General features: G+C 32.9%; 3 protein-coding genes across 5 annotated transcripts; 2 read left to right on the top strand and 1 right to left on the bottom strand.

The window, feature by feature from the left end:
- The first annotated feature begins 184 nt into the window (after nt 1-184).
- Nucleotides 185-2967, top strand: LOC145964143 (protein-L-isoaspartate(D-aspartate) O-methyltransferase). Its single transcript, XM_083086579.1, has 5 exons — nt 185-741; nt 1107-1246; nt 1566-1791; nt 1892-1977; nt 2053-2967. The coding sequence occupies exons 1-5, from the start codon at nt 681-683 to the stop codon at nt 2227-2229; spliced, it is 690 nt and encodes a 229-aa protein (XP_082942705.1). The 5' UTR covers nt 185-680; the 3' UTR covers nt 2230-2967.
- Nucleotides 2968-3610: 643 nt separating this feature from the next.
- On the bottom strand, nt 3611-10099 carry Ent1 (Equilibrative nucleoside transporter 1). 3 transcript variants are annotated; one of them, XM_083086569.1, is made up of 13 exons: nt 8611-9421; nt 7842-8496; nt 7257-7749; nt 6878-7029; nt 6709-6790; nt 6461-6633; nt 5987-6081; nt 5836-5886; nt 5503-5735; nt 4906-5143; nt 4721-4806; nt 4437-4636; nt 3611-3859 (listed from the first exon to the last, which is right to left on the bottom strand). In XM_083086569.1, exons 4-13 carry the CDS (start codon nt 7018-7020, stop codon nt 3748-3750), a joined length of 1413 nt encoding a protein of 470 aa, XP_082942695.1. In that variant the 5' UTR covers nt 7021-7029; nt 7257-7749; nt 7842-8496; nt 8611-9421; the 3' UTR covers nt 3611-3747. The 3 variants fall into 3 exon arrangements, with proteins under 3 accessions (XP_082942695.1, XP_082942694.1, XP_082942693.1); XM_083086568.1 differs by lacking the exon at nt 8611-9421 and adding an exon at nt 9998-10099 and having other exon boundaries at nt 4437-4806; XM_083086567.1 differs by having other exon boundaries at nt 4437-4806; nt 8611-9432.
- On the top strand, nt 7851-11377 carry Dpa (disc proliferation abnormal). Its single transcript, XM_083086564.1, has 8 exons — nt 7851-8123; nt 8224-8531; nt 8607-9499; nt 9627-9949; nt 10034-10311; nt 10425-10825; nt 10918-11128; nt 11281-11377. The coding sequence occupies exons 1-8, from the start codon at nt 7976-7978 to the stop codon at nt 11374-11376; spliced, it is 2658 nt and encodes an 885-aa protein (XP_082942690.1). The 5' UTR covers nt 7851-7975; the 3' UTR covers nt 11377.
- Nucleotides 11378-14742: the final 3365 nt, after the last annotated feature.

The following is a 14742-nucleotide window of genomic DNA, read 5'->3' on the forward strand; positions in this document are numbered from 1 at the left end:
TTATACGGATGTTTGATCACATATATACATGTATATCTCATTAAAATGTCAAATTATTCATAAATTAAATAACCGCGCGCGTTGCGTATCGAGATAATCGAGCGAAAATTCGCGAGGGATCGATCAAACAACGCCCGCAGCATCCGCCAATCAAAAATTGTTACCCAATCGCATCGTCGGTCACTCGACGACGAGTTATGGATCCGCGGCAATCTGGAGTGTTTCAATGCTATTTTGAAAAGTGACGTGCGCAATAGGTTCGCGCGATTGCTCAACAATTGCCGGCAATCTCGCAATCCATCGTGTCAATCCGGTCGAATCGTCGCGAGATCATCGTCGTCGGTGAAGCGATGCTCGGTCACGGCGTGTCCTAAATCCTAAGATTGTTTCGAATCGACTGGCGAGAAAAAGCTGATCGAAATAAGCGCGATCGGGGAGTATATTCCAAGGAAATCGAAAGCTAGCGGATAGCTAGCTGGGTGCGTATCGAATATCCAGAAATAGCCTCGGAGGTGCGACGACTAAGCGGGTGAACGTAGGTGACGGATCGCCGGTTGGCCTGGATTGTTTCGCCGGACAAGCCGGTCGCCGCCACGCGTCTCCTCAGGATTCGATACCGCGTCGTCGAGTACCTCTGCTCGACGCTCGCGATCCTGTCGCCTGTTGTGCTCACGTACAACATGGCTATGTACGGGCGTTATCACGGTAGGAACAATCAGGAGCTCATCCAACATCTCAGGCGTAAGTGTCGCGCGACTGTTATGCAATATTATGTCACATCGTCCCACATATCGGTGGATGCACGCTGTTTGTTTTGATGCTAAGATATGTTTTTTCTGGCGAGTTATCGCTAAAAAATGTAGTTTATTCCATGAAAACACGGAATGTTTACATTCTGCTTTTTATAATTGATATCTAAACCGTACAAATTTAAAATTGAAAGACTAAATACACAAAAATGAATAACTAATTCTCCTCTGTTTTTTTGAGTCAGAATAATTTACAAAAACATATGGATACTTTTAAATTTCATAAACTTCTGTTTATTCATTTTTGCGATATATTGTTTACGTCATATATACATAATGTATGAAAATTATCTTTAGGATCCAGGGTGATTAAATCTGATAGAGTGTTTGAAGCAATGAATTCTGTGGACAGAGGAAAATATACTCAGCCTAGCCATGCTTACATAGATTCTCCACAAGGGATAGGTTACGGAGTTACCATTAGTGCTCCTCATATGGTATAATTTTTTAAACTTCTTATTTTTAAAAATGCCAATAATTTATTATATATATATTTATTTATATTTAATGTATATATATTGTATATTATATATAATGTATATTATATTGTATATTATATATAATGTATATTTAATGTATATTTGTTTATTGATCAAAAGATTATAATAAGTATGATATGCAAAAAAAATTTGTTTAGAATTAAAGTACAGTCATTTTTAAAAATAATAACTGAATATATATACACACATACACATACAAATGAAAAAAACAATAAAAAGGAAATTACAAGTTGGAAGACAAACTGAAATTCTTTAGCATGCATATGCCCTGGAATTGCTTGAAGAAAAACTACATGATGGTGCAAAGGCATTGGATGTTGGTTCTGGTTCAGGATACTTGACAGCTTGTATGGCCATTATGTTAGGACCACATGGATTAGCCGTTGGAATCGATCATATTCCAGAGCTCCGAACAATGGCCGAAGAAAACATTAGGCACGACCATCCGGAACTTCTGCGCAGTGGCCGTGTGGAATTAGTTGGCAAGTTAAAAACTTTACTTTAAGTAATATATGCATTGTTACAATTTTACTTTTTTTTTCAAAGTAATGAGATTATTTAATCATGATTATAATTGTTTAGTTGGTGATGGAAGATTGGGATATCCCGATCGTGCGCCATATAACGCTATTCATGTGGGAGCAGCCGCCAAAGAACTGCCACAAGCGGTAAGTGAAATATTTAAAATTATTCTCAGATGTATTGGAATAAACATTAAGAACGATATATCTTGTGATTTATAGTTGGTAGATCAATTAGCACCTGGTGGACGTTTAGTAGTGCCAATGGGCTCCGAAAATTCGGATCAAACCTTAATGCAAATCGACAAGACTCTGGATGGTAAAATCAAACAGCGGCCGCTAATAGGCGTAATGTTCGTTCCACTCACTGACAAGGAACGACAATATCGTCGATCATGAGATACGTGTCGGCTCCAATAAGTGAGCGGGACTTTATTATTTATAACTACGAGTATTATTTTACTTTTCTAACATTATGCACAACTCTCTATTCGCGTAAAAACATGGTATATAGAAGCACCTTAAATGCATCAAGTAGACAGTTATTAAAAATTGTTGTAAATATCAAAATTTAGCATTAGAAAATATTTCTACAGCTTTGGAATAAGCACTTAGTTAAATTTTTATATATATATAAATTTTATTATATTTTTTTACTAAGGAAATGACGAGATATTGTTGTAATTTTTGTTTGTCGAAAATTTTGCTTTGTATTTAAGTATGCAATAATATTGATACTGTCTAGTCTTGAAATAATATATAATGAATATAACTATGAGAAAGAAAGAATTAGATTTAAATTAATGGCTATGATATATTTAAATTATAATGTTAATTGTAACTTGACAATTTGCAGTTTTGTTTGTATAAAGCTTTAATTTATATGGTATAAGTAAAACACAAGAAATTCTGTTGGGAAATTCTTAAGCCAAAGTTAAAGTATAGTTTTCCATTTGATTATTTGTATTATTTATTTGATAATAAATTTTCGTGTTAAATTTCTTCAAGATCCCAATGTACAAATTAAACGAAAAGAGAATTATATAATTAAGCAGTTTTTTTTTAACAAAATTATATATAAAATTGTTTTTCTGTATATAATAAGACTATATAATACATAATATGTGATGTATCTTTTGTTTCTATGGATTTATTGATATGTATTTGATATATATATGATATATATATATGATATATATTTGTATTTTATATATATATGATATATATTCTAATTATTGATCTGATGTTGTAGATAGATACAGTATTTAAAAATAAATATATATATTTTACAATACACAATGACTAAAATCAGAAATACTTTATATATTTTCATGTTATATATACATGTTACATAAACATTTGTATAGTCACATTTATCCTATATAATAAATATGTTACAAATTATATAAATTGCACGTACTCTAATACGAAATTTCCTCCGTTACTATATCATTCTATACATACGTATCTATAAAATATGTATTATATGTTCATATATTCATATGTAACTATATATATGTATATATATAGTTACATATGAAAATAATTGTATCAATATAATTATATCATTATAATTGTATCATGAATGAATACAATTATAAGAAGTTCGTCAAACTAATCATAAAAATTATATTTGACACAGAAATCTGTTCGAATTTTTAGTAAAATCATCGAAACTTACAAGAATTTTTATCCACAAGAAAATGAAAAATGTAAATGTAAATCCTGTAAATTATCAGCAACACTTTGAGACAATAACAATCGAGAATACAGCTGAGGATATGTTTTACATTTTATTAATATCATTATATTTATAAGAGATTTAAATACTTTGTTTTATGATTCTATCTGATTGGGAATGTACAAAATGGGCAGTGAAATCACATATTTCATTAACATTCATTTTCAATTAGGACATTAAAGAGCTTTTACCATGTACAAGCTAAGTGGTGCACCAGATGCTAATCCTATACCCAGAAAAGCTCCCATCATTGCAGATGCAACTTCTTTCTCTTGGCTATCCACAATTCTATGAAAATATGTAATGACATAAATCAATAGCACAAAATACTTTATACATAATTAAAACTAAACAAAACAGTTATAATGGCAATACGAGTCGAGTGTCGATGTTATAACACATTTATTTATAATACAATCAAATAAATATTGATGTTAAAGCATACAAAGAGAGGATAGCGAACGTTTCGACCCTATTTTTGGGTCATCTTCAGCGCGAAAGTATATAATAAAAGATAATATAATGAAAAAATATAATAACAAAGTGTTTTATATCGGAGTCTGTTACAAAGGGTGCTGTCTAAAGCGATAATAAATTATTATATGTTATTATATTTTTTCATTATATTATCTTTTATTATATACTTTCGCGCTGAAGATGACCCAAAAATAGGGTCGAAACGTTCGCTATCCTCTCTTTGTATGCTTTAATATCAATATTTATTTGATTGTATTATAAATAAATGTGTTATAACATCGACACTCGACTCGTATTGCCATTATAACTGTTTTGTTTAATTTTATATTTCGAGTCTTATATTTATTTATTTTCATAATTAAAACATTTTATAGTTGATGATACTTACGTGGGTACAAGAATAAATATTAAATTACAGAGATATCCATTGGTTACGGCGAACATAATAGTTATCAATATGTAATATATATCATTGTGAATATAAACAGGTAAATGATGTCTTGGTTGCGCATTACAAAACATAAGCACAGGTATAAAAACGCCTCTAGCGACGCTCATAAACATTACGAGCCACGGATTACCTTTTGGCTGCAATGACAAAACAATTAGTAGAAACATCTCGCATAAAAACAATGCAATGCAACTTTGCAAATTAAGATACAAATTTCTCACCCATTGAAAAATACCAGATAATATTCTTCCGGCATAATCGCCTGTACTAAAGATAAGATACGTTACCACAGGTACAAAGTATATATCTAAAAGAATCATTTCAAATCTTTTATCCATAAATTTATTTGTTTAAAATCGCGCGAGGAACATTATAATGAAATATATTTGCTGAAATCTCGGCTTACCATTCCATGCATGGCCTTTTCCCTTGTATTGACTCTCCACTAACACAGTGATCGCCGGATATACAGCCAGCGATATAAAAAATACAAGAAATATGCTAATGCCATAATGCCAGATCCTTTTTATAATCCGCGTATATGATACATTCGAATCTGTCGAGAAGCTGACTTCCCCATTTATCGAATAATCAGATTTCGCACGATCAGGTACTTTTTCTATCATATGATGCTTAAAAAACGGCTAAGAAAAAAAATAAGGAATTGTTTTTATTGGAGCAACGATTCAAATTGTAGATTTCACGAATCCGATTGATAGAATATAAAAAAGCTTGAGAGTTCCTCGAGCGAGTCATCGAATTTAATCCTATCTCTCGACAAAGTAAATTGTGCAGTAATACAATATGCTACTGTGACGCATAATGCGACTTATTTTATCATATAAGTAACTTTGCATACATTATAGAACATCTGTACGCGATGCATCATCGCGATATAAACGTTATGAATATTAGTGATAATCTCATTTCGCATATGACAATGGCTAATAGTTAAAAACTCAGTAAGTTAATTCCAAGATATGTTTGAGTAAAATTGGCTTACCGCTCTCTCTAAAATAATATAAGCGATCAACGATAACAGGAGCACAATATCACCGATAATGAAATACATCAAGCCGGAAAGTGCCGGACTAGCGCCTATCCACAAGGAACATACTTCTGCTAGGGCTGTAAATATTCCACCGAGAGCTTGTCCGCCGGACATAGCAGTTATATATTTCGGCGAAAATTTTCCTACTATACCCATAAGACTCCCTCCAAAAATGGCACTTGCAGCTGGAATTTTATATTATTATAATAATACTTATAGCAAAATATAATTACTGGAATTATTATAGTTTTATTACAAATTTAATTATGTAAAGCATATACACACCATTTACAACTGCAACTGTTACCAAAGTAATAATTAGGAATTGATTTTGCCCTAAAAATGAAGTTTTATTTTATTTCTAAAGTGACAAAAATAGTTATAATTATTACAAGACATAATGCATATAAAGACAAAATAAAATTTGATCTCTTACATTTGTCAGTGTTCACTTCGACAAATGTAGTCGTCATTATAAATAGCAGCAATATTGTACATTGTGAACCCACCATCCTTACAGTTAGAGAGATTCTGGGTTTTTAAAAACTTTAATTATTAAACAATGCATATATTTTTTAATATGTATTTAAAGTTATTTATAATTCTTCTTTTTTATACAATATATAAAAAGATTGCAACAAAGTAATTAATTATATAATGAAATTATATTTTACTATAATTTTATATACTTATATATTACATATAATTATTTATACTTTACATGATTGTAATATTTTTTTGTGTACAATTTCTTTTAATTTTTCTTAACTTAATTTCAATAGTGTTTTCAAGTTCAAAAGAATAACCAAGGATAAATAGCAACTTTAAATAATTCTGCATAGATAATTGCATATACGTTTTAAAATAATTATTTTTAAATAATTAGTTTTTACTTGATAACTTTACCCACCTTTTACTAATAAATGCATTTATTATTAAAAAAAGAGTGCTTGGCAACGCACTGGCTATGCTTAAATAAGATGTAAAACTAGCTTGAAGATCCGTCTTTTCTTCAAATAATTCTGCATATGTATGAGTAATATTTGTCATATTATGAATTTCTCTGAACTTATACATCCAATACTGGAAACATTATATAGTCAATAATAATCCAGACATAATTATGAAAAAAAAAAAAAATAAATATCAGTCGCTTACATCATCAGCAGTAATAAAAAAACTCCATGGAATTAATGTATTTATTCCAAGTAAGTAAAATACAATATATGCAAAATTATACCTAAAATATATAAAAGGGAAAATTATAGATATAGACTTTAGCAAATGAATTTTAAATTAAATTTCAGGATTGTGAAAAAAAACATACTTGTCATGTGGTTCATATGATTTTAAAAATGGTTTCTCATCAGGGATTGCAATATTAGAGTCATCTACCTCGGTCTCTACATCATCCTCGAATTCGCTATCAGATGCGCCCCCTAATAAAGGTCTCCTATTGATGGAATACATGACTCTTTCCTGATAAGATAACAAATTGTGCAATACTTGGTAAAGGCATTACAAACAAGGAAGTGCATGCAGTATAATAATAATATGAAAATAAACATAATAATTTATACATCATAGATAGAATTTATACATTATGTATCAATGTTCTATCACTGACGAAACTTTATTGCTCGTGAATACAAATAGACAAAGGGCTCTTCATATTGAACAATTGTATTACAGGAGGTATTACTTACGGAATTTGTAACAAAGGTGCTTTATGCGAAAAATAGACGTCGTGATTCAAGTGCGAAGAAATTTATAAAGATTATCACGTGCTATTGTCGTGAACAATTGATTCATCTCAGACGCGATCATGAATGAGTGGAGTAAATATGAGGCATCATTATCCGAGAGAGTGAAAATCTCGGATAGAATTTAACTGTCACACAATATTATCCACTTCGTCAAATTACATTTATGATTCGTGTCTAGCCAATCGCTCGTGACGTCTACGAACAATTGACATTTTTCGACTGCATCATTTGACTGCATCACACACAGCATATGTGTACCACTCCGCCTACCATGGCCTATCTCTCGACCTCGACACGCGTTGACGTTGACATCTAGGATTGTTCTTTTTGGCAGGTCTTCTTACACTTTTTGCTTCCCCTCCTTTTCTTTTCAACTTAGGAATACATATCTATCTCATTTCATTCCATTCTAGTTCAGCTAAAAAAAGGCAATCTATTCGCGACGCGCGCGCGCGAATGTCGATCAGCTGATTGGTAAATACACGAATGAAGTATACAGGATATAGCCAATATAGAAAAACTCACTGTCTGTTGACATCAGCGTCCTCTTGATGAATTTATTCTTGCATTTGCGCGGGAAACCAAGCGGCGTGTGCAGGTTACTCGCGCTTGGAATATACTTTGGAACGAGAGTATAAGATTGTCGCAATCTGTCAACTATGTCGAGTCCAATGAGACCGCCGAGGACTCCTGTTCCGCAGGATGACAATGGCACGCCAAGACGACAGCCTCGGACTCCAACCTCTGCCAGAGCGCTTTCGATTGCTGGCACACCTAACACCATTGGTTCCGCGTCTACGAGACAAGGTTGAAGAATTTTTTCATAATGGAATGTTTTCCTTGATATTCCTCAAGGATATGTAAAATATAATTGTATGTAAACTATATTTATATTTGTCATATATAGGTACGCCTCAGAGAAGACCAGACAATCCAATAGATACTCCATTACGATGGGGCAGTCGTCGTGCACAGGAAACCATAGCACCATCGTCAGAAGATCCTTCCTCCGTGCCATTGTCTTCTCCGAAAGTGCAAACAAGCCCTCTTGCTGCAGGTATGAGCGAAGTAGAATTGTCCTCTCCGTTGAATTATGGAACACCTAGCTCCTTGGCATCAGTTCGTACTCCCCGCAGTGGTATTAGAGGTACTCCTGTGCGACAGAGGCCAGATGTTCAGTCTGTTAGACATATGCGACAAGTTAACTTGGCTGAAGTGAGTTAAAATTGTATAGCAATATTAATATGTAAATACTATTAAATTATTAACATGAATAAATTTTGTTGATAGATACCAGAAGAACCTAATGTTCAAAGAACATCAGAAACTGAGAATGGTCCACAGTTGGTAATTTGGGGTACAAATGTTGTAGTGGATCAGTGTAAGGAACAATTTAAACGATTTATCTTGCGATTTATCGATCCAGAAGCAGAGAATGATGAATTGCCTGAGAACATGAATCTATCGGAGCCACTTTATTTGCAAAAACTTGAAGAGATACATTCGCTTGAGACACCTTTCTTAAACATAAATTGTGCTCATCTTGAGGCATTTGACAAACAGCTTTACAACCGATTGGTATGCTATCCTCAGGAAGTGATACCCGCTTTCGACATGACTGCGAATGAAATGTTCTTTGAGAGACATCCTGCAGCGGTATTGGAACATCAAATTCAAGTACGACCCTACAATGTTGCCAGAACCAAAAGCATGCGTCTTCTGAATCCAGAAGACATAGATCAATTGATCACAATCACTGGTATGGTCATTAGAACATCAAATATCATGCCGGAGATGCGAGAAGCATTCTTCAAGTGTATTGTATGCTCTTTCACGACGACTGTGGAGATCGACAGGGGTCACATAGCCGAGCCAACGGTATGCACACATTGCAACAACAATTACTGTTTTAACTTGATACACAATCGCAGTCATTTCTCAGACAAGCAAATGATCAAACTGCAAGAATCGCCGGACGATATGCCGGCTGGTCAAACCCCTCATACAGTGGTGCTTTTCGCACATAATAATTTAGTTGACGCCGTCTCACCAGGTGACAGAATTTCCGTCACCGGTATATATCGCGCGTTACCGATACGCGTTAATCCACGACAGTCCAATGTACGTGCTATTTATAGAACGCACGTTGATGTTGTCCACTTCAGAAAACAAGACTCGAAACGGTAAGATACATTTCAGATTTACACTTCTTAATTGAATTTTATTTAAAAAATATTTGTACATATAGTTTATATAAATTAATTAATATTATCTTTTGCTAATTTTTTGTTACTTGTTGGTTACATATAGACTGTATGAACAAGAAGACGACAAGCAACATGCATTTCCAGCAGAGAGAGTAGAATTATTAAAACTCTTGTCGCAAAAGGAAGATGTATACGAACGATTGGCGCGACACATTGCTCCCAGCATTTATGAAAACGAGGATGTGAAGAAGGGAATATTGCTGCAATTATTCGGAGGGATAAAGAAAAAACAGAATAAATCGGGCGAGAAACATTTTCGGTCCGAAATAAATATACTTTTATGTGGAGATCCGGGTACGAGTAAATCGCAGCTATTACAATTTGTCTTCAATCTGGTACCGCGCTCACAATATAGCAGCGGAAAAGGTATAAATATACTTTTTGATAACGCGATAACCATATTTAATTTAGTACTTGTTCATATATTTCATGTTCGTAATTCCTTCTTAGGTTCCAGCGCCGTTGGCTTAACTGCTTTCGTAACGAAAGATCCCGAAACTCGTCAATTAGTACTACAAACCGGCGCCTTAGTGCTAGCTGATAACGGTATTTGTTGCATCGACGAATTCGATAAAATGAACGATAGCACGCGCTCGATGCTGCACGAAGTTATGGAGCAACAAACACTGAGTATTGCAAAAGCGGGTATTATCTGTCAATTAAATGCGAGAACCAGTATTTTGGCAGCGGCCAATCCTTGCGAGTCGCAATGGAATAAAAATAAAACAGTAAATATCCATTGAATTATCGATATTGAACATATTGAACATATAATCATATTATCAATATGATATCGAATTAATGAGTATACTACACTACTACACTTTATATTTGTTTTTAGGTGATAGAAAATGTCATGTTACCGCATACATTAATGTCACGTTTCGACTTAATTTTTCTCATGCTGGATCCTCAGGATGAGATATTTGATAGAAAACTCGCCAGACATTTGGTATCATTATATTATAAATCTGATCTAGAGGAAGAAGATGACATTGTGGACATGAGCATTCTACGTGATTACATAGCTTATGCTAAGGAACACGTTCATCCTATTCTTAATGAAGAGAGTCAACAGAGATTGATCCAGGCTTATGTTGATATGCGCAGAGTAGGAAGCGGTCACGGACAAATCACAGCGTATCCACGACAACTGGAGTCGCTGATAAGACTTGCTGAAGCACACGCTAAGATGCGATTCAGCAATATAGTGGAGATTGTGGACGTCGAGGAAGCTTGGAGGTGAGAGATAAAACGTGGCTAGATATTGCATACTTGGATTAATGATATTTTTATTTTTAATGATGCGATTATTGTAACATTTCTATCGTCAGGTTACATCGAGAGGCGTTGAAGCAATCGGCTATCGATCCACTAAGTGGCAAAATCGATATTAGTATCCTAACGACTGGCATGTCGTTAGCTGCGAGAAAACGTAGGCAGGAATTAGTGGAAGCGCTAAAGAAGCTCATTAAAGGCAAAGATAAGACACCGACGCTGAACTATCAGAAAATTTTTATGGAATTGAAAGAATCATCTAATATGGTGAGTTTATTCATTATTTATGTATCTCACTCTATGTTTGTTTTTATCCATTTTTATTTGTATATTATTATTGTATTTTATTATTTACTTTATTTCTAATATGCATTTGTCCAGGGAATGTATGTTTGGTTAATCCTGTGTTTTTTTTTTAGTTGGTGACGCGAGAAATGTTCGAAGACGCTCTGAAAGACTTGCAAGATAACGGTGTTGTAATTGTAACTGGCAAAAATACCATTCGTGTTTGTTAAACTTATTTACAATTTTTGAATCGCCTTGCTTTTCGAATATTTCTCGATTCGAGATATGCAGATAACATATAATTTATTGGTATATTCTATAAAAGATTAGTGCTAAATATTTTTATGAAAGAGATCATTACAAAAATTTATTTTATATTCCATTATGATTGTTACAAATCCATTTTAAAAATGAGATTTGCTAACATAAAATAGATAATGGCAGAAATTTTTAATAATTGACATTACAAAATATTATAAAGATTATAAAATATTTACATTATTAATTTTCAAACAATTCTTCTTAAATGATAATTTTCGAGTAATGAATATAACATTCAAAGCTTGAAATTCATATATTATCAAACTGAATATTTTAATCATATATGACTTGCATTTCTTTATTTTTATAATTTATAATAGTATGTATAAGAATTTTGATATCTGAATATTAAATTTATAGTGGCCAGAATTATCAAAAATATTATTTATTTATATTTTTATAAATAATTGTTATTTATAAGTTTTTTAAGCTAATGTAAACTTCCCCCCTGATTTTTTATTCAATATTATTTTGTCGCAATTTTTTGTTTTTGATAATTTAAGAAATATCTTTTTGACGTGTTTTTCACACAGCATTTTAAATAATCATCAATAATATAACGATAAAAATAATACGAAAGAGTAATGTTGGAATTTCCGCAACACTTGCATTTGAATTTATTGTTTTGCTCGCACATATTTATTGAGCTTATTAACATGTATATAATTTTGTAGAGTAATCATATGTTAATTCTATTATCAATGAGAAATTATTCTCAATTCTTCTCAGTCGTTTATTCGATTTTACATACATTGTTCGCCATAATTACACGAAATGTCGTGTGGAAATGCGGCAATTAATCGTCATTGACAATATGAAATGTCTTATAGCTGACGTTTATGTACGTATGTTTTACGCCTACGCTTCGTGCGCGGGCGTCGCGACGGAGGCGTCGTACTACGTAGTTTTGCTCTTGCGATGACCTTGGAAACTCCTACGCTCCTTTCAGCGCCGGGTAGTTTTGGTGGGGACATTCGTTCATCGACGTCCCACCCACTCACGCCGGGCAACTTCCGCCCCTCCGAATCACGATATTCGCTACACATCGATGCCAGGAGAATCTAGGTATCTCCGAATTATCGTGTTCGGGACGTTAAAACTGTATTCAATCGAATTCAAATATCGTTTCCTAAAAGCTCACGTTAATTAACTTTTCGTTGACGAAATAAACTATGTTAGAATTTCGTGCCAGATATATTAAATTTACTGTTAAAATAATCATTATCATGGAAAATTTAATAAGAATATATATACATAAAAGCATAATTGCATATATTATGCATCATATAAGTGGATCCATATGTTATATGACACAATTTATTAGATACATGTAAGTATAAAGATATTGTATAATATGTATATTTCACACATATATACATACATAAGTTCCTAAGCTATCTACTTTAACAACTTTTTATTCTTTGTTCATAAATTTTGGCCGAAGTTATATTAATACTTTTGTTTCGCTTTCATGATAAATTAGTGCTTTTCTTATATATTCAGAATTGTAATGCTGGATTAAATTACTAGTTATGAGAGAAAGATTTTTAATGAATGTTTAAAATTATCCAATCGAATTAATATGATATTTTCATTGATAATAATTAATAATAAATATTAATAATAAGTATTAATAATAATTAATAATAAATATTAATAATAAGAGTATTAAGAATAAGCTCGTGCTATGTGTATAAAAAAGTTTGAAAAAAATAGGATGTGGAAATGCCATTTTTGCGTATATATATTTACTACAGGATCTATCACAATGGTTACGAAAATTAATATACAATTTCTTCATCCCTATCCTCTATCGCATGGAACAAACAAAGGAATCTTCTTCTCTGGCAAATGTCAGGTCCTGTTAAATTAATTAACTTTTTTACTGAAAACAAAAAGAACACCTTGACGTTTCGTACTCGCCAGAGATTTATTAAAAGCTTGTATCTTGCACATGCAAGTGACACTGGTAAATTGTGAATTTTCTTAAAATTTAATTTCACACTATTATGTGAATTAAAATATCATTCATATTAATGGAGTCATATTTTTTAAGTCACTCTTCTTTTATCTTACTCTTCGTTTATCTTCTAATCTCATTTTGTAGTATGGCTTTTCGATTTCAAATCTCTAGGATTAATTCTCAATTCAACCCACGCATTTAATACACAATTATAATTATAATTATAACACTAGCTATCAAAATTGTATAAACATATAATTTTGATTGATATCCATTACGCTCTCGCAGCTATGCGAAGGGATTCTTACGCGTGTGTATGTGTGTATATGTGCACGTATGTGAAAAGAGCATGCACGCGAAACTCACCCCCGTAGAGATATGTATGTACACGTGCGCTGTGCACACGCATGTATGGTTCATCTGCAAATGGCCGACTCGTATACGAACGATACAATTGCGCACACGTACATGTGCGCATAGTCGGCGAAAGGGAAAGAGAATGAAATCACGTATCGAAAGAGATGAATCGAGAGAGAAAGATCTCAAACGAAACGGGGGAAAAGGGAGAAAGAATGAGATAGAGCGAGCGGGGGTGCGCTCGATCGTTAAAGCAGCACGACACCCCCACCGCGTGATCCCTCACGCCCATTCATAAAATTGCACCCGCTAATTCTTAGTATCTCGTTCAGCGTTTTCTCGATATCGCCGCGCGAGTGACATCGCATTTCTTTTCACGAGATCATTCATATCTATATATCTTGAATTTTTCTCACATATCTTTATCTCTCGTTTTTGTTTCTTCGTTTCACGAGTTATTCGGATGATGTAGGAGAATTTTAGGATAAAGAAAGAGACTTGAAAATTAATACTTTCTTTTTCCTCTAAAGAATTTTTTGAGAATATAAATTTTAAATATTTTTGAGATTGACAATTTTAATGATTTATTAGTGAAGTGTTTCGTAATAGAATTTGACGAAAATATTGAAATGATCAATTTAAATTTTCGAAATGTAATTTTGGACAAAGTGTTAAATTTGATTATCGACATATTCGATTCTCTTTATACTTACATTTTCTTGAAGAGTGATACTAAAATTATATTTAACAATAATAAGGGATCATCGCTTTACAATATTTGTTCTATAGTTTCATAGCTGTAATACAGATCGTAAAACACAGATGTAATACAGATCAATAATAATTTATGACAAATAAAGATTGAGGACAAACTCACTGATGATGTTCAATGATCCACGATTCACGGAGGATTGACCGCTCCTGCGTGATTCAATGCAACACCTGTTCCTCGGGA

This window comes from Camponotus vicinus, unplaced genomic scaffold (genome assembly GCF_025532165.1).
Source record: "Camponotus vicinus isolate PSW18456_S1 unplaced genomic scaffold, iyCamVici1.0 SCAF_13, whole genome shotgun sequence".
Classification (NCBI taxonomy): Eukaryota; Metazoa; Arthropoda; class Insecta; order Hymenoptera; family Formicidae; genus Camponotus; species Camponotus vicinus.

What these genes read in the sequence shown, in the direction of transcription:
- LOC145964143 (XM_083086579.1), top strand. Translation starts at nt 681, where the DNA reads ATGGCTATGTACGGGCGTTATCACGGTAGGAACAATCAGGAGCTCATC. An exon ending in TGGCCGTGTGGAATTAGTTG is followed by an intron (nt 1,792 to 1,891) that starts GCAAGTTAAAAA and finishes ATAATTGTTTAG; the next exon opens with TTGGTGATGGAAGATTGGGA. An exon ending in CCAAAGAACTGCCACAAGCG is followed by an intron (nt 1,978 to 2,052) that starts GTAAGTGAAATA and finishes TGTGATTTATAG; the next exon opens with TTGGTAGATCAATTAGCACC.
- Ent1 (XM_083086568.1), bottom strand. Translation starts at nt 7,020, where the DNA reads ATGTATTCCATCAATAGGAGACCTTTATTAGGGGGCGCATCTGATAGC. An exon ending in AATGCATTTATTAGTAAAAG is followed by an intron (nt 6,082 to 6,460) that starts GTGGGTAAAGTT and finishes TTAAAAACCCAG; the next exon opens with AATCTCTCTAACTGTAAGGA. An exon ending in AAAAGGCCATGCATGGAATG is followed by an intron (nt 4,807 to 4,905) that starts GTAAGCCGAGAT and finishes TGATTCTTTTAG; the next exon opens with ATATATACTTTGTACCTGTG.
- Dpa (XM_083086564.1), top strand. Translation starts at nt 7,976, where the DNA reads ATGTCGAGTCCAATGAGACCGCCGAGGACTCCTGTTCCGCAGGATGAC. An exon ending in AGAAAACAAGACTCGAAACG is followed by an intron (nt 9,500 to 9,626) that starts GTAAGATACATT and finishes GGTTACATATAG; the next exon opens with ACTGTATGAACAAGAAGACG. An exon ending in AATGGAATAAAAATAAAACA is followed by an intron (nt 10,312 to 10,424) that starts GTAAATATCCAT and finishes ATTTGTTTTTAG; the next exon opens with GTGATAGAAAATGTCATGTT.